The sequence below is a fragment of the Convolutriloba macropyga genome, chromosome 10 (genome assembly GCF_964194025.1).
Source record: "Convolutriloba macropyga chromosome 10, txConMacr16.3, whole genome shotgun sequence".
Taxonomy (NCBI): Eukaryota; Metazoa; Xenacoelomorpha; order Acoela; family Convolutidae; genus Convolutriloba; species Convolutriloba macropyga.
Window position 1 is genome coordinate 17,325,825 of NC_134477.1, and position 19,385 is coordinate 17,345,209.

The window sequence follows — 19,385 nt, forward strand, 5'->3', positions numbered from 1 at the left end:
CTACGAGAGTTATGAACTACGTCAGTAACGTTTAGGTTTACTTCAGCAGGCAGATTTTCGATTGTTCAATAGTCTCCTTGAAGAGAGCAGAAAAATATAAGTCAAAGAAACTGTCGATACCGGTTTTTTCAAATAGGTCAGAAGAATGATTTGCGTCTGAAAAAATTGTTCAGTATTCGGCATTGCTAGCGAAAAACTTTTATTAGATGAGTTTTATTTAAACTTCCATTAAAAGCAGGCCGTACGAAATTTAGCGGTTGAGCTCATTCCTTATGAAAACAAATTAGTGGTTTTCTTGAAAAGCATTCACGCACCTCAAGAATAGCGTACTAGAATCGCGCCACCTTTCTGATTACTACATTTATATAGTTTTTAAAAGTGAGGTGTCTGTCAATTTCTACATCTAATCTAAATATCTGAATTTGCTTGAATGGACACTTTTTTCCGACACTCACGTTTTGCTGGTCAAGAAAATGCGCGTATTTTCCGCTCTGTATCAATGCGGTAACCTCCGCAAACAAAGTAATGCTTGAGTTTTGTGGGAACGTTGGTAGGTCATTTACATAGGAAAAAGCAAACAAAAACTTTTCAAAAGAAACAAGTTATGCCACACAGATGAAATCTCTCCGACAGAACAGTCGCAAATAGCGTAACACTTCTGTAGAGAACAGCCCCGGACAAAAAAGCAGTCCTAACTAAATAGGGGATGAACTATGGCATCCTAGTTATTCAAGAACTCGAATCTTGCAAGAGTTTGAGTTCATTTGGAACAAATGCTTTGAAGTATTCAATAATAATTTGCTTTTGGACCCCCTACGCATTAGTAAGTTAGTGCCCATAATCTACTCAGGGTATGACACAAATCAGTTGTAAACTGAAAGAATTTTTTCCTTTCAATTTTCTTTTGAAAAACTGTCAGCATAGTCTACCAAGTGAATTCAAAATCTTGCAATTTTTAAATTCCATCGGTACTTGCGTAGCGCCCACTTTTGAGACCGCTTCCTTCACTCTATCGGCACCCACTGACAAAAGAAATTCTTTCTCGAAGTCATAACAGATGATAACCAATACCGGGCTCTAAACCAACATTCTATACGTTGCCCCAAAAATGTAAATGGATGGATATATTTCTGTGGAGTATTATGATAGGAAGGAAAGCAGCGGTGCTCTCAAACGTGGTTATCATTTGAATTGCAATCAGAGAATGTACCCACGAGAGAGTAAATCATACCTTACTCGACGCCCTTCTTTGTACAGAAGCAAGCGATATTTACGATCGTACCCTTCAATACCTTCTTAAGAAAAGTTTGCGATTAGAATTAATTTTTAATTAGCAATTTTTTTTCGCAAATTTCTTTTCAATGACAGGGATGTAAATTAAGCATATCTAACATTGGTCCAATCTGGTTAACTGAGTAAATCAACAAAATTTTCAAGTGTCATGAATCTCTTCGCGAGAAAATATAAATGGTTAAAAATTACAGTCCTGAGAACCTTGTAATTAAATATTAATTCTGGATGTTGTATTTATACAGTTGGTTATTTGAATTGAGTATTGGAGCAGAAAAAGAAAAACCATAGCATCGCAGAAATAGCTTGTTCAAAACATAGCCGACTAAACGTCGAAAGAATTGCTCTCGAACAACTAGTGGGAGCTCTAAACAATTGCAACCTGCAGTCGGGGGGAGGGGGAGCATAAATAGGACTAAGAAGTTCAACAGTGGGCTTCAAATAACCACATTAGAGATTAACATATACCACTATTAAGATTTAAAGTAAAAAATGTCACCAGTTTCAGCGCACTTTTCATTAGACTTTTAGTATTAAATTGCCGCCAATTGAATTCAGCTGCTCAAAATTGTGATTGAGAGAGAATTTTAGATCACGCGAAACGCAAAAAGTCAAGGGCGTAAAAGTCACTCGAAAAGTCAAAATTGTCAAGCAAAAATTTTTGCATAAAAACATAGCCGGTAGAATACCGGAAACGACTCGAATCGTCGTGCATTATAATCTTTAACCTAACCTTACCGAAGTCAGAATATCCAAATAGACAAGAGGAAAAAAAACCAAAATAGCCCAACAAACCACATTAAAGTGTTTTAAAAATGCCGACAATTGTTTAGGTGCGGGGGAGCTAGGTGCGGTGGGTGGGTACATAGGTTGGGGAGGTGGGTAGTGCTGGGGTAGTTGGGGGGGGGTAGGTGGGGGTAGTTAGGTGAAGGGAGGGGGTAGGGGTAGGTGGGGGGGGGGGGGGGGGGTAAGTTGGGGCGGGGGTAGGTGGGGGTAGCTAGGTGAAGGGAGGGGGTAGGTGGGGGGTAAGTGGGGGGGGGGGTGCCGTGGCGGTGGGGGAGGGTGTAGGTAGGTGTTGGGGGGGTAGATAGGTGGTGGGGGTTGTGCGGTGTAGTTTAGATAATTAGGGGTGACTTATATAGAAACAAAAAATCTCAAAATGACCTCTTCACCTTGAACATTACCAGCAGTTCCTAATTACTATACATTACAAACGAAGCTACTGTTAAAGTCCAATGTTCGAAAACAGATGTCAACAATCAAAAACGGAGGTAAATGCTCGAACAGAAAGTCAAAATTCAAGTCATGAACAAACTTGCTTTCTGCTAAAAAAAAACCTGTAGAGTCTCAATACTCCACTTCGAGTCGTAGACACACTTGTTTACAATAATTGCTATGAACTTCGTTCAAGAGCAATTAAACAACACCCCATAACTCTAACTTGGACACGCAACTTTCAAAGATACTAAAATTTTACAAAATAATCACTACCAGGGGAGACAAGAGTTATCATACCATGCGAAGTTATCTTTTCTATCAAAAAATGAACAAGCGTAAACAATAAACTTTGCGTTGTTTCAGTGGTTTTTATCTCTGCTTTCGTTTCTTCTCTTCTCTTTGACTTCCTTTTCTTCTCTTTCTTGTCTGTCCTCAATCGCCCTCTGCTTATCTCTCAAGTCCGACTCATGAATCAGTCGCTCAGCCTCCATCTTAACCTCCTCGTCTTAATGTCACAAGGAGCACTGTTGTCAACGCAGAGGCTTTGTACTGTGTGCTAGCGCATCAACTTCCGATCCAACCAAAAATATTGAGTTACAAAAATGGAAACCTCGCTGAAAATGAACCTCTGTAAAAAAGTAATTTAGATTGTGAGGAATTCAGCTATAAACCACCAATTAGTTCAAGAAATGACAACACTAACGTAAAAGTAGCAAACGCTGCATGAACACGGCATTAAAACTACAGCAAAACTGCCCTTTTAAAGTTTATGGTGCGAAAAAATGTAAATCGAAAAATAGCGTCGGATGACGGAGCAAAAACAAAAACAAAGATCACCGCAACATAGCTACACTCAGCTTATAGCTATGAAAACGGATCCAAACTTCTTTTCAAAATGCTTTTTAGCTTTTGTACAATCTTGAATTGCAATTTAAGTTGTACGATTGCTAAACATTTTCAATATGAGTCAGTTAAAAAAGTATTATGACCTCTTCGATTCAATTCATGAATAATTCCAATCAATTGTTTCACATTTTTTGGAAATCTGCCAGATATCGTAAAAATGAAATCAGGGCCAGTCAAAAAGAAGAGGCAAAATTTGAAAACAAACGCTTGCAAAATCGCTCTAGTTATCTATTATATGAACCAAAAAGAATGCCAAAACTTGGAAAATCTCAAAATTTGTTTATATTATTGGCAATCCGACTTCGAGGATAAAAATTATGTAAAACAATGGTAACGCTGATAAGATCGACCACTTGAGTAGCACACCAATGGAAGTATTGAAATATTTCTGAAGCCATTTTAAAGCTATTTCAGTATTTAAAATGTTTCAAATATTTATTATTTCTTAGGACATGAAAGCTGACGAAGAACAGAAATTAGCAAATTCGTTTAGCAAGGAGAATAATTCCAGTAGATTTTGTGAATTGCATGGAGGTGACTGGCCATACTCCTTCGGGACAGAAGTTAAAGTAATTTAAAACTTAAGAGAAACTATTAATTAAGACAAAGTTCAAGCTAATCTTGAATATTCTTGATGGACAATGTGATTTTCATTCTTCCCTTTATATTTTGTGTCGCAAAGGAAACTCTGGATGATTTTGCTCGATTTGATTTTAACTTTTAGGACAAAAAACGAAGTGATTCCGTTAAAAAAAATTCGGACCACCATCCCAAGCAGCGAAAAGATGAACTATTTTCCAAAAAGCATATTGAGGGGTCAAAAAATAGAGGAAAATAGAGGACACGTAAATCACCTAATTAGTTCACATCACATCCTTCACTTCACATTAATCTGCGGTTATCTTCAACTGGAAAAAATACGTCACTACGAAAGGCACTTTCAACAGCTTCCAGGAATTTGAAAGCAAGTTAAAGTGTGTTTCCGTAACGGAAACCCTTAAGTGTATTGTGAAAGGCGCTGTCAAGATAACCAAAAACAAAAACCCGGTAGAAAAGCTAGTACCCGCCCTTTCTCGACAAGCAGGAAATTTCTGATGTGAAAACGTATAGTAAGCAAACGATACCGGAATATATGCATGCAAAATCTTGCAACTGAAATTTAAAATCAAGCCCTTGAGAGCTACTATTATTAAAACTGAAGCAAGAATCGATAAAGCATGGACTAAAGGGACTACTTTTTTATAAATGGAAAGGAGATGAGCATTACATTGAAATAACGACAATATCAGGGAGGTACCGAGAGGTTAATAAAGTTACCTGCATGGCTTATTCTTGGTGACACGAATGTTCATATAGAAAAAGGGGCGTAGGTCAGACAAAATTCCTCAAAATGATTGATTCGAATAACGTTAATCGAACTATTTTGATATCAACAAGGGTTGCATGCAAATCACAACCATGCCTTAGGTTATCACAAATTTCGCTGAATCTAAAATATTTGACTGTGGTATTATGCAACATGGTACTACTGACCATTTTCATGTGAATTGCACATAAAAAATTTTGACCCAGAACCAAGCTAGTAATCACCGTAGTCTAAAAGTCATAGCTTCTGCTAACGAGACGCAAAATTCTAATGATACGCCCTAATTCTCTAATATTGATATTTGTCGAAGAGGTTAGGAAAATTTTTGAAAGATAAAACCACTAAGACAGACCGTTAACAAAACCAGGCTACACGTTGGGTGCATAACAACAGGAACGCCACTAATTGCTCACCAAGGCTAAAGTACCAAATGCAGGGAAACAAAGTTGTCAGTTTAGTGCGTAAAAGCAAAACTTTTCTATGAAAGTATTGTGACAAAATAAATTGACAAGCCAGTTAGGCTTTTGGGGGGTTTTAATGTCCTCCTGGGTAAGACAAAATAAATAAAATGAGCGACATATGTCGATACGACAATGATGTTCTTACAACTGAACAAATAGCCGAGAAGAAAATGTTCCATGATAGTCCCGAAGAGGGAAGAAGTGTTCCAAACAGGCCAAATTGTTCAGCTACATAAGAAAGGAGATAGAACTGACGTAAACAATTACCGGTGAGTATGCCTGCTGGCCATGGGGAGCCGCATCCTAGACAATATAATCAGGCGATGGGCAGAAAAGTTAGGACTTCTGGACGACAACTAAAGTGGTTTTCAAACAGGCCCCTCCACAGCAGCTGCCACTCAAATCCTGGTAAGAAGAAGTGAAGACACAGACCTAAAGAAACGCCGAATGAAGAATAAAGTTTCCCCGGAATATCAAAGTGACCCGAAGCAAGACTGCTAGACCTGAAAAAGCATATCCTAGAGTGAATAAACCAGTGCTGTGGGAAATGCTGAGAAGGAGCGGTAGTATGCAAGGTAACTGAATTCCATCATCGATTTACACGAAGCCACCAAGTACCACGTCAAAAAACGGGAAGAGTATAGCACCAAGTGGTTCCCGGAGCGAGGATTGCGAGAAGGCTGCTCAACATCTCCAAGTCTGTTGAACATATACCATCCAGTAGTAATGAGAATAAAGGAAGAGGATGAAAGGGTACATGCGACGCAAAATCATGGCCACACGGATGAAAAATGGAAAGGGATACCAGGGAGCAACATTCCAGAAATGAAAATGGGAAAACCAAATAGCAAAGCCACCGAAATAAAAACCACCCTATCCCTCTTTGCGGATGACACCACTATTGTGGGGCAAGGCCGAGAACTCGAGGAAGGTGCTCAAATAGTGAAGCATGTCATGGAAAAGTTGGAAGAACGTAACAATGGGGCAAAAGAGGGAAGGGCTCTTATTTGAACATCTGGAGCTAATGAGATTAGGATGCTCGGATGTTGGCTGTGACGTAAAAATCGGATAGAGAGCTGAATCTAAAAGTTATCGGCAAAATGTAAAAGTCAGCTAACGAAGAGCAAGCTATTAAAAAGAAAGCAAGCACAAATTACCAAAACTTGCTCAGAAAGTGGCAATTTGTTCAATTGAGCAACACGCCCATGGTACTCATTCGAGATAAAAAGCCCACAAACTTGGATAGATAAAAGATACGATAAATCTGAAGTAACAATAAAGGACCCACTTTTTCAAATGAACAACGAGAGAGTAAACATGCAAGACATTAGAAACATGCTTGGAGTAAAGAAACTAAGATGGAAAAATGAGAAACGAACTCCCGAAAGGATAGGCCATGAGCTAAGAATGGACAACCAAAGAACAAAAGCAACAGTATTGGTTTGGCTTACCAGCCAGGAAAACTCTCAAAGCTCCCTGGCCACAAACTGAAGACCCTCTTTTACTGGAGCAAATTGCTGAACGAGGCGGGAATAAACTGGAGTGAAGCCCCAAACTCTCACGGGACAGAAAAGTTTGGAAAAACCTAACAAACCAACGAATGAACCACCTATTCAGTCGGGAGAGAGAACAGCTACAAATTACACAATAAAGAGGTCGAAAACAGAAGCACCGAGCCGCCTCCACCATCACTAGTATGTGAAGTATGCGACAAAGACTGCAAATCAATGGCAGGTCTTAAAATCCACAACAGACGAAAGCATGAATCAACAGAACGTTCATTTAACTGCGAGAACTGCAATAAAACTTCCCAAACGGAATCGAATGAGAGAAATCACCTCAACAAAATGCAACTACCGACGTCGACCAGCACCCCAGCCAGAAAATACAGAACGAGATGGAAAACACCTAATTTCTGTGGGGAACAGAAGTCAGCTTCCAATTTCGCTCGACACGAGGAAAGATGCGCCCAAGGGAGAGGTAATGCTCCATGAGAGGGGGCAAACGCCTAGAAGAACAAATAGCCGACGGAATTTATAAACTTTTCACTGGACAAACACCGAAGAATTTCAACACTTCAACATAACCGACTGACCTCGGGCAAATTGCTCTTAAACCAACGGCGAGCGGTTACCTTCATCAGTAGCTAGCCACGGTTTAGTAAGGCAAGCTTAAACTTGATTCGATTCTCAACTTTAAGTTTTCTAGCCTTGTTAGCAAATAAAGTAGTAAATAAAAAAGTGATACTTAAAAATTTGCATGATTAAAAAATTTAGAGAAGCTTCCAGATTTTGCAGTGAAAAAGTTCAAAACTATTTTTTTGTCTCTGGAGCTATGTCAAGTAACCCATCTGCAACACTTGAAAACTTTTGTTGGCCAGTAATGATCGTTAAACTTAGAAAAGGACAAAAATATTCAAAGCATTTGAAAACAATCGCAAATTTTAACAAAATCTTGCTACAATTCAGGATAATAAAATTTTCCAAACCATTTCATTGTCTCCAGAGACTATCCAGTAGCCCTATTTCAAGCTTTAAATAGTTTCACTGGCTCAAAGTTCCATAAACTTGGAACATAATATTTTTCCAAAAATGTCAAAAATTTATCAAAAATTGCTTGAGCTGAAGTCATTACAATATTGATACCCATTCCACTTACTTTAGAAACTATGCGACAGCTTATCACCAAACCTTGGAGGAGGACCCTGGTGTCGGAAAAAAAGCTAAAAAATTCAAAAAGATTTAAAAAAGTTGCAAATATTTTTCAAAATTGCGGGTATTAAAATCTTGAAAAACATTCTATTACAATTGAAAACCATACAGTAACCTATTGTCAAACTCTAGAGGAGGTTCTTCCGCTCTTGAGGCTGGAGAAACCTAAAAACTGACAAAAATTTTTAAAAAGCTTGAAAAAAATTGAAAATTAGTATAAAATTGCGTGTTTTTAGCGATCGGTTGTTCGTCAGTAGCCATGGTGGTGGTGGTGGTGTGGGGGAGGGGGTGCACCGGGGGGGGGGGGCTGATGGGGAGGGAGAGGGGGAGTGTTAACAGAGGGGGTGTTTTCAGTTTTCAACCTCTAAGAACCACCCTTCACACCATAAATCTCCAAAACATTTTGAGCTGAAAGGCTCTAAGAGCACTTATTGCCCGCTGGGCGCTACCTGTTTATCCCGTTTTTGAGGACGAAAAGTCAGAAACGTCAGACGAAAAATCGGTTAAGTGAAAAATCGCATAAAAAGACCGACAAGACTAATATAATTGCTACAAACTTCGTTTGAGAGCAATTAAAAATGCTTCCACTCTTTAAAGATGGAGTAAGCTCCTACGTGTCAAATTATCGACCAATATCACTGCTATCAACTTTAAGTAAGGTTTTTGAAAAAGATAGTTCACAACAGATTATCAAACTACCTCGCACAATTTGGTTTATTCTATTCCAAACATTTTGGTTTCATAAGAAAATATTCAGCTATCGACGCGACTACATCCCAAGTTAACTCAAACTTTCTTTGAAGTAATTTAAACGAAGCAATCAAATTTTAGAGAAAATTAGATTTTAACAATTAGAAAGTTCTTACATCCATGTGCCAAGTGATTAACCACTGATACCAAGTGTACTTGCAGTTTACAATGCTAACGTCAGAATGATTCCAAACATATGAGAAGCCGTAATTACAGTATTAAAACCAAAACAATTTTGAGGAGTTCATTTTGTATGCACACTTATTTAAAATTTATAGATTCTTTATTGCAGCAGTCAGACAACTGAAAACACAAATTATGACCGAAATATTCTTTAGTGACACAACCTTAAAAATTGGATATTTTTTAATACAAGTCCAATAGGATCATCTATTTGGAGAACGCAAAAACAACCATAACAAAACTCGTTGACACAATTCTTCTGATCTTAGGAAATTATCTTTTCATTTGTTTTCACAACTTATCCTGACTACTTATCAAATTCATGGCACACAGTGTTTGTTAAAGAAAGATGAACGTTCGACAGAGTTGCCTGTCACAATTGCCAAACTGGAGGTTCCCTCTTTGCAGTATTCAAGTATAAAGCACATATTTCTATTTTTCGAAAAATCCGTTTGCGCTCACGCAGATAATTGGAAGCCATGTAAATCTAACTTTTCTTTGAAGTGATTTAAACAAAGCAATTAAATTTTCTATAAAAAATTGTAATTCTCAACAATTAAAAAAAGTCTTATATCCGCGTGGCAAAAATAAAGCCAATCGATTTAAGGGAAAAGAATGATCAACTGGATGTTATTTTCACGCCATATTGGAATGCACTTCGATACATGATGTTATCGATACAAAACTGAGTGTTCGTACAAAATGAAGCATTCGAATCGGTCACCTCATCTCTGAAGCTTAACAGACGCTGGTCTTGAAAAGAACAAGCCCATGCTCTAAAAAATTGCAACAAGCTTGACTTGTTCAAGGTTGAATCTCATCGGTTCAGCTTCGCGCTTCTATTTTTTTGTTTTCCTAAGATCTGGTTTAACATCTACAATTGAGATATCCAACATATTTTTGTGTTTCAAGTTTTGCGCAATTACGTTTAATGCTCTAACCAAAGCTCGATTAGTGTTACATATTTTGACCAGTTGATGTTAGAAAGACCAATAGGATGTTACTCAATTAACGATCAATTAAGAGCATTCAGTAAGCTTCTTTTCAAGAGTGAACGACTTTGTCATTCTTAGGAGATACGCTGATTTCCGCTGCCAAACTGTTCTTTAAGATGTTTCATAATTTAATGTTGCTAGCCAAAGCGAAATACAAACAAATTGAACCCTACACAGGAAACACTTATTGCATTTCAGATCAACCGGCACAAGTCTTAGAAGGGCCTGGTGTTAACATTTTTTTACAGGGTAACAAAGATTTTAAAGTAACTATTTTCTCTAGAATAGTTTCAACTTGGACAGGAGAATCCCCCCTGATTCGAAACTTATAGTCGTCACATTAAACCGATGAAGATTTATTTTTCAAAATCAGGGAAAATTAAACAGCAAAAACTGCTTCTAATCTACAAGCGACGAGTTCTTTAGCCATAATTTTATACAAAAATTTTTAAAACAAGCATGTTTTTATCGCACTGGACGCAAAACTAGCTCTCGAAAATAGCTTTTAAATAGTGGTGGAATCTCCAATAAGCTATTGAGCCTATAGCAAGCCCAAGGCGATTTCCCTAGTGATGAGCGGATTCAAATCTTGCAAGAATCTTGCAAGATGATTCAAAACTTGCAAGATTCTTGCAAGAATCTTGCAAGATATCAATCAAGGTCAAAAAATAAATCTGGGTACAAGTGTTTTAGGAAACATCTTTGAAGCAAGTTTTTGTTTACTGCACAAGTTACGAAGCCTAATTCAATGAAAAAAAAATAGCCAGGATCCAAAATCTTGCAAGAATCTTGCAAGACTTTGAATTCCGGAAAAAATATTTATGTGTTTTTGGTAGCTAAAACTAACTGAAAACCAAATATCATGACTTATATCAGAATTCTTGATCAGCAAAACTGAAAATAAATGACTTTTTTCGTCAACGCCTTTTGAATGTGAAATCTTGCAGGAATCTTGCAAGATTCTTGCAAGATTTTGAATTCACATACAACTTTCCGACAAATAAATAGAAATTACTCGAGGCAATCAAGTCCGTCTTTTTAAAGTTCAATTTACCTAATAAAAAACAGAAATATTTCAATATTTCTCTTATCTTTCATTACAACAAATTATTTTTAGAGAAAGAAACGGTTGGGACTTTTTGTTACTGATCCTGTCCGTGATTTAGCATGTTTTTGTTGTAGTAAAAAAATTCCAATCAATTTGAAGTCTAATTATCTTCCTAAGGAGATTTAAATTAACCCATGATGCCTTCAGTTGATAGCTATTAGTGTTAATGTCCTTGAAGTGTTTTCATTAAAAAAAAAAATGGATGTGTTTTTGAAAATTCATCTTTTGTTCTTCTTTCATTCGATTTATTGTTCAATCTTCATGTCCGAAAATCAACCTTGGCTTTCTGGTAAATCAAACATTAACTTCGATTTTGATCTTATGCTAAGTAATGCTTCTTTTTGGGACAAAGAGAAAGCAACAGTCGGAGTTTTTTATTTCTGATATTTTGCAATGTACCGCAACAAACTAATTGTAAAAATGATATATTAGTTCGTTCAACCAATCTTAAAGTCATCTCATAGAAAGAAAAAAACTGTTTCAAAAATATGGCATTTAAGTTCTATGGTGCTTTTAATAACTCTTGTTCCAAATCTTTTTTTGTCAAATCACACAAAAGACACCGGCCTCAAGGGCGAGGTGGGAATTTTCTCCCAGTTCACAGTAGTGATCTTGGGTCTTCATAACTACTAAGTGGACTTAAATTACGTTCAGAATTGTCCACGTTGCACCGTTTTTAGCCGTTCTGCTCAATTGTTTGAGAAGTTGGTGTCTCCCATTAGCCCAAAACTCGCGGGTACGCTTCATGTGTTTGACAATTTCTCCAAAACTACTGTACCAAATTGAACGGCCATTGTCTTTTTTGATGAACACTGAATGACTTTGTTTGCAGTGTTTAGCTGGTTTCCCAACTCGGCCTAAAAAACAAGTTACTAATGTTTAAACTTGATAAAGTTGAAGTAAACCTTAATTTTTTTGGGGCTCGCTTATTGTTTCTGACGATTTTTCTTGATCTACTCTGCCAATTTGGCCAAGCATAGTGTCGTTTTGTTGAATTTAGGTTTTTCCGGTGTTTGCTGTCTTCATTTGGTATCTAAATTGGCCTGCTCAGGACGTTAGTAAGCTGTAAATCTTAAAAATTAAAAAATATATATATTTTAATTGTTTTTCAGTTCTGATGTAGTTTTTCTTCTTAATTGGTTATTGTTGCTAACAAATTGTGTTATTTTGGCTTTGTTTCGGTTTCTTACGTTTTTCGAAAGTTAGTTTTTGGGAAATCATCAATTTTTCATTCTTTGCGAAATCATGAAATTCTTGTTAGAGGTCTTTTTTATCAAAACACACAAAACAACCTGGCCTTTAGGGCGAGGTGGGAATTTTTTCCCACTCCTTAGTGGAGATCTTGGGTGTTAAGTAACTACAAAGTGGACTGGAATTGCTTTCAGAAGTGTCCGAGTGGCACAGTTTTTAGTCGTTTTGCATAATTTTGCGAGAATTTGGGGGTCTCCTAATAGCCCAGAAATCGGGGTTCGCTTCATGTGTTTTAAGATTTCTTCGAAACTACTATACCAAATAGTACGGGCATTGTTGCGTTTTGCTGACCCTAAATTTCCATTGCTTTCAGTGTTCATTGGTTTCTCAAGTTGCCCTAATCAAAAAGATATTAATGTTTAACTTTGGAAAAATGAAAAAAAAAATTACCTATTTGAGGGCACGCTTATTGTTTCTAACAATTTTTCCTGAACTACTTTGCCAAACTGGCCAAACATAGTCGCATTTTGTTGACTGTAAGTTTATCAAATGTCTGCGGTCTTGAATTTGTGTCTAAATTGGCCTGCACAGAAAGCTATTAAGCTGTAAACCTTAAAAATTAAAAAATATATATTTTTTAATTGTTGTTCAGTTCTGATATAGTTCTTCATCTAAATTGGTTATTGTTGCTTGCAAATTGTGTTGTTTTGGCTTTGTTTCAGTCCCTGATGTTTTCCAAAACTTAGCTTTTGGGATATCATCAATTTTTCATTCTTTGCGAAATCAAAAAGTTCTAGTTAGAGGTCTTCTGTCTTTTTTTATCAAAACACACAAAATAACCTGGCCTCTAGAATTTTTTCCCACTTCGCAGTGGGTGTCTTGGGTGTTCAGTAACTACTCAGTGGACTTTAATTAGGTTCTGAAGTGTCCGATTGGTACCGTTTTTAGTCGTTTTGCATAATTTTGCGAGAATTTGGGGTCTAGAAGACGGAGGTACGCTTCATGTGTTTGACGATTTCTCCAAAAGTACTGTAGTAAATGGGACGGCCATTTGCGCATTTTGTTGTACCTGAACTCTCCTTGTATACAGGGTTGATAGATTCTTTACGTCGGCTTAATCAGAAAACTGGAGGAAAGAACTTGTTTTTATCACATTGAGAAAGGAACTTAATGTTTTGTACTTTTTCGAATTTCTCATTGAATTTTTGGCCAAAACGAGTGATTATTGGCTTGATCTGTTGCTATTAAGACGTTCTTCTCTGAAATGGCTAGTGACAGTCCTGAAAAATATTCTTTAGAACTGTTATTCAATGATGAATGCGGAAAAACGAATCCGTACTCAAATTTTGGGCTGAGTGGTGTTTTGCTTAATTGAACAATTGTATCGTCGTGCATTGACGATATTGTACCTAAAACGGCTCATTTTGTCTGTACCAGACCCCTTTTGCTTTTGATGAGTAGTAATTACACTGACACGCCCTGATCTAGAAGTTATTCAAGGACAAATTTGCGAAAAGTAGCATTTTTGGGTCATCTTGGTGTCCACCCAAGTTTCTGTACCCCACAATACCCAAGTAACCATACATATATGGGTTTGTTAGTTTCCTCAGATAGTGGGGAGTGTTTCCATATATATTTATCATATGGTTTTATCGAGTTGAGAAGGTCAACTTTAGCCCTGTATGCGCCGAACCTCGATTTTGGCCAATCTCTTCTCAATTTTCATGTCTGAGTGGTGTTTTGCGCAATTAAACAAGTTTTTCGGCTTGCGTTTTGTGTTTTCTAGACACTATTTAAGTTGTTGAAGCTAATTGTATCAAATAATCGGGTTAATTCAACAATTTTTCTTTTTTCACGATTTCATCAAATTTCTGTGAATGTTGTTTTATGTCAAAACACAGAAAACATCATAACCTTCATGGTGAGGTGGGAAATTTTTTCCCACCTCACGATGAAGGTTTGCCGTGACCTAGAACTTGGAAGTGGACCAGAATTACACCCACAAATACGCCGGGAACGCTGTTTCACGTTGTTTTACGTCGGTTCCGGAGATCTTGGGCTTCGATTTTAGCCCAAAAATGGGGTACAGAACAGTATTTTGTTAATATCTGCTAAAGTACTGGACCAAATTAAACGGGAGTGGTTGCATTTTGTTGGAACTGAACCCCTCTTGCTTGCAGTGTTTAGTTGGTTTCCCAAATCGGCCTAATGAAAAAGTTATTAATGTTCAAATTTGAAATAGTTCGAATTTTCGGGCTATTCTGGATGACCCAATTTTCGGTACAACAAAACAGCTGATTTGCGAAATAAATGTTAGTGTTTTAGAATCCTCATTTAGTGGGGAGTATCCCCATATATATTTTATATATTATATAAAGTTGAGATTGTCAATTTTGGCTCTGAACAGGTGTCACTTCGCTTTTTTGGGCATTTGGTACGGTACCTTATTATTGCTATAACTCCTCGAAGAATGTACCGATTGGGCTCATTTTTAAATATGATGCGTATCTCAAGCAGTGCTACAAACTGTACGAAGAAGGTTTATTTTTGTTCGGCCGTTTTAGAGAAATTGGCCAGTAAACTTGACCTCGATTTTAGCCCCAGAAGCGGTTGACACCATCCGACACCACCTTGACACCACCTTTAAGCTCTGTCACAAACCGATTTAAAGCTTGTTTATTGGTTCGTTAGCTTCCTTATATTATGACCAAGCTTTCTAGCTATTATGTGTAATTTGTTTGACACATTTTCATGTCAAATTTTAGCTCTGAAGTCAGGTCACCTCGCTTTTTGGTCATTTGGTACGGTACCTTATAATTGCTATAACTCCTTAAAGAATGTACCGATTGGGCTCATTTTTTAATATGATGCGTATCTCAAGCAGTGCTACCAACTGTATTAAGGGCGTTTATTTTTGTTTCGCCGTTTTAGAGAAATTGGCCAGTAAAGTTGCCCTTGATTTTGCCTCTAGAAGCGGTTGACAGCATCCGGTGACTTCTTGAAGCTTTGAATTTTATCAGTTCGGGTATGAAAATTACTGTCTTAGATTGCTTGTCTAATATAGTTTCCGAATATGTATACTTTATATAGCGTTTTCTGGAGTTTAGGTGTTCAATTTTAGCTCTGAAGGTGGTGTATCTCTCCTCTAGGTCCATTTGGTACGGTGCCTTATATTTGCTATAACTCCTTGAAGAATGTACCGATTGGGCTCATTTTTTAATATGATGCGTATCTTAAGCCGTGCTACAAACTGTATTAAGAGGTTTTTTTTGTTCAGCCGTTTTCGAGAAATTGGCCAGTAAACTTGGCCCCAGGTTGACCTCCTGAGGAGAGAAACACCACCTTGAGTACTATATTAAACCTTGATTTGTTCGAATTGACCGGTAAATTTTAGTGTGTCAGATTGCTGTGTTAGTAGGGAGTGTGTCCATATATATTTTATGTATATCATTCCCAAATGTTCATGATTTTTTTAGCGAAACAGCAGTCGGACCGGGTCCCATATTGGTCATCGGTACGGTACCTTAATTTTGAAATATCTCCTCGTAGAGTGAACCGATTTTGGATCTGTTTGTTGATTTGAATTCACCATGAGCCGTACTTTAATTCCTGTAAATTTCGTGTAATTTGGTTCAGCCGTTATTGAGAAATTAGTGTGTATTTTAGCGAAACGTCAGTCGTTTTGGGTCAATTTGGGACTTTGGTACCGTACTTAGTTTTGCTAATTACTCGGCGTAGAGTAAACCGATTTGGAATCTGTGTGTTAAATTCAACTCGGCTTAAGCCGTACTTTAATTCCTGTGATGGGCGTATTTTTTCTTTCAGCCGATTTTGAGAAATTCGCCCCGAAACATACGGTCGTTTTGACTTCTTAGTGACCGGTCCGTTTCACGTTTCTATTTGCAACTTTCATCAGATTTTCATTTCAGATTGATTGTAAAGTAAATTAATTCATTGCTGACGTGACAGATTACAACACGCAAGGATTGTGAAACGTGAGTTAAAACCTCGAATCTTTGAATCCTCTATTTTTATGGTTTAGCTTCGAATCCTATTTTTATGTTGAGTTGGAGTGCAAAGTGTTGCACTCAGATGATAGCAAAAAAAAGTTCATCAGTAGTTGAGCTCACACTGCAGTGTGCTGAGCACAGAATGTTCTTCGCGCTTATTTTGGCTTTGTACTATAAAAAAATGTGAAGGAACGAACCAATACTCGTGCTGTCGTGCTCGGTCTGGTGTAGTGGTAGCAGTTTCATAAAAAGTGATTTTCAATGTAGTCAAGGACTTGTTCAAATGAATTGAGGGTCTAAGGAGGAGTGTCACTGTCCAAGTACAGTCTGAGGGGCAAAGAATTTTTGACCTAGGTGGTATACGAAAAAAGTACTCTATACGTTGTCAAATTTCGCGCTCAAAAACTAGCTATTTGGTGTTTCAACATAAATCGCTTTTGAACCTAGTCAAGGACTTATTCAAATGAATTGAGGGTCTAAGGAGGAGTGTCACTGTCCGAGTACAGTCTGAGGGGCAAAGAATTTTTGACCCAGGTGGTATACGAAAAAAGTACTCTATACGTTGTCAAATTTCGCGCTCAAAAAATAGCTATATGGTGTTTCAACATAAATCGCTTTCGAACCTAGTCAAGGACTTATTCAAATGAATTGAGGGTCTAAGGAGGAGTGTCACTGTCCGAGTACAGTGTGAGGGGCAAAGAATTTTTGACCTAGGTGGTATACGAAAAAAGTACTCTATACGTTGTCAAATTTCGCGCTCAAAAACTAGCTATTTGGTGTTTCAACATAAATCGCTTTTGAACCTAGTCAAGGACTTATTCAAATGAATTGAGGGTCTAAGGAGGAGTGTCACTGTCCAAGTACAGTCTGAGGGGCAAAGAATTTTTGACCTAGGTGGTATACGAAAAAAGTACTCTATACGTTGTCAAATTTCGCGCTCAAAAACTAGCTATTTGGTGTTTCAACATAAATCGCTTTTGAACCTAGTCAAGGACTTATTCAAATGAATTGAGGGTCTAAGGAGGAGTGTCACTGTCCGAGTACAGTCTGAGGGGCAAAGAATTTTTGACCCAGGTGGTATACGAAAAAAGTACTCTATACGTTGTCAAATTTCGCGCTCAAAAAATAGCTATATGGTGTTTCAACATAAATCGCTTTCGAACCTAGTCAAGGACTTATTCAAATGAATTGAGGGTCTAAGGAGGAGTGTCACTGTCCGAGTACAGTGTGAGGGGCAAAGAATTTTTGACCTAGGTGGTATACGAAAAAAGTACTCTATACGTTGTCAAATTTCGCGCTCAAAAACTAGCTATTTGGTGTTTCAACATAAATCGCTTTTGAACCTAGTCAAGGACTTATTCAAATGAATTGAGGGTCTAAGGAGGGGTGTCACTGTCCGAGTACAGTCTGAGGGGCAAAGAATTTTTGACCCAGGTGGTATACGAAAAAAGTACTCTATACGTTGTCAAATTTCGCGCTCAAAAACTAGCTATATGGTGTTTCAACATAAATCGCTTTCGAACCTAGTCAAGGACTTATTCAAATGAATTGAGGGTCTAAGGAGGAGTGTCACTGTCCGAGTACAGTGTGAGGGGCAAAGAATTTTTGACCTAGGTGGTATACGAAAAAAGAACTCTATACGTTGTCAAATTTCGCGCTCAAAAACTACCTACTTGGTGTTTCAACATAAATCGCTTTTGAACCTAGTCAAGGACTTATTCAAATGAATTGAGGGTCTAAGGATGAGTGTCACTGTCCGAGTACAGTCTGAGGGGCAAAGAATTTTTGACCTAGGTGGTATACGAAAAAAGTACTCTATACGTTGTCAAATTTCGCGCTCAAAAACTAGCTATATGGTGTTTCAACATAAATCGCTTTCGAACCTAGTCAAGGACTTATTCAAATGAATTGAGGGTCTAAGGAGGAGTGTCACTGTCCGAGTACAGTGTGAGGGGCAAAGATTTTTTGACCTAGGTGGTATACGAAAAAAGTACTCTATACGTTGTCAAATTTCGCGCTCAAAAACTAGCTATTTGGTGTTTCAACATAAATCGCTTTTGAACCTAGTCAAGGACTTATTCAAATGAATTGAGGGTCTAAGGAGGAGTGTCACTGTCCGAGTACAGTCTGAGGGGCAAAGAATTTTTGACCCAGGTGGTATACGAAAAAAGTACTCTATACGTTGTCAAATTTCGCGCTCAAAAACTAGCTATATGGTGTTTCAACATAAATCGCTTTCGAACCTAGTCAAGGACTTATTCAAATGAATTGAGGGTCTAAGGAGGAGTGTCACTGTCCGAGTACAGTGTGAGGGGCAAAGAATTTTTGACCTAGGTGGTATACGAAAAAAGTACTCTATACGTTGTCAAATTTCGCGCTCAAAAACTAGCTATTTGGTGTTTCAACATAAATCGCTTTTGAACCTAGTCAAGGACTTATTTAAATGAATTGAGGGTCTAAGAAGGAGTGTGACTGTCCGAGTACAGTCTGAGGGGCAAAGAATTTTTGACCTAGGTGGTATACGAAAAAAGTACTCTATACGTTGTCAAAATTCGCGCTCAAAAACTAGCTATATGGTGTTTCAACATAAATCGCTTTCGAACCTAGTCAAGGACTTATTCAAATGAATTGAGGGTCTAAGGAGGAGTGTCACTGTCCGAGTACAGTGTGAGGGGCAAAGAATTTTTGACCTAGGTGGTATACGAAAAAAGAAATCTATACGTTGTCAAATTTCGCGCTCAAAAACTACCTACTTGGTGTTTCAACATAAATCGCTTTTGAACCTAGTCAAGGACTTATTCAAATGAATTGAGGGTCTAAGGAGGAGTGTCACTGTCCGAGTACAGTGTGAGGGGCAAAGATTTTTTGACCTAGGTGGTATACGAAAAAAGTACTCTATACGTTGTCAAATTTCGCGCTCAAAAACTACCTACTTGGTGTTTCAACATAAATCGCTTTTGAACCTAGTCAAGGACTTATTCAAATGAATTGAGGGTCTAAGGAGGAGTGTCACTGTCCGAGTACAGTCTGAGGGGCAAAGAATTTTTGACCTAGGTGGTATACGAAAAAAGTACTCTATACGTTGTCAAATTTCGCGCTCAAAAACTAGCTATATGGTGTTTCAACATAAATCGCTTTCGAACCTAGTCAAGGACTTATTCAAATGAATTGAGGGTCTAAGGAGGAGTGTCACTGT

General features: G+C 37.7%; 1 protein-coding gene across 1 annotated transcript in view; it reads right to left on the reverse strand.

The window, feature by feature from the left end:
* Nucleotides 1–2,838: 2,838 nt before the first annotated feature.
* LOC142348327 (uncharacterized) overlaps nt 2,839–19,385 on the reverse strand; it is a 70,171-nt gene continuing 53,624 nt past the window's right edge. Inside the window, exon 4 of the mRNA XM_075399635.1 lies at nt 2,839–3,013. Coding sequence (XP_075255750.1) covers nt 2,868–3,013 — 146 coding nt within the window. The 3' untranslated portion in view covers nt 2,839–2,867. The remainder of the gene's footprint in view (nt 3,014–19,385) is intronic.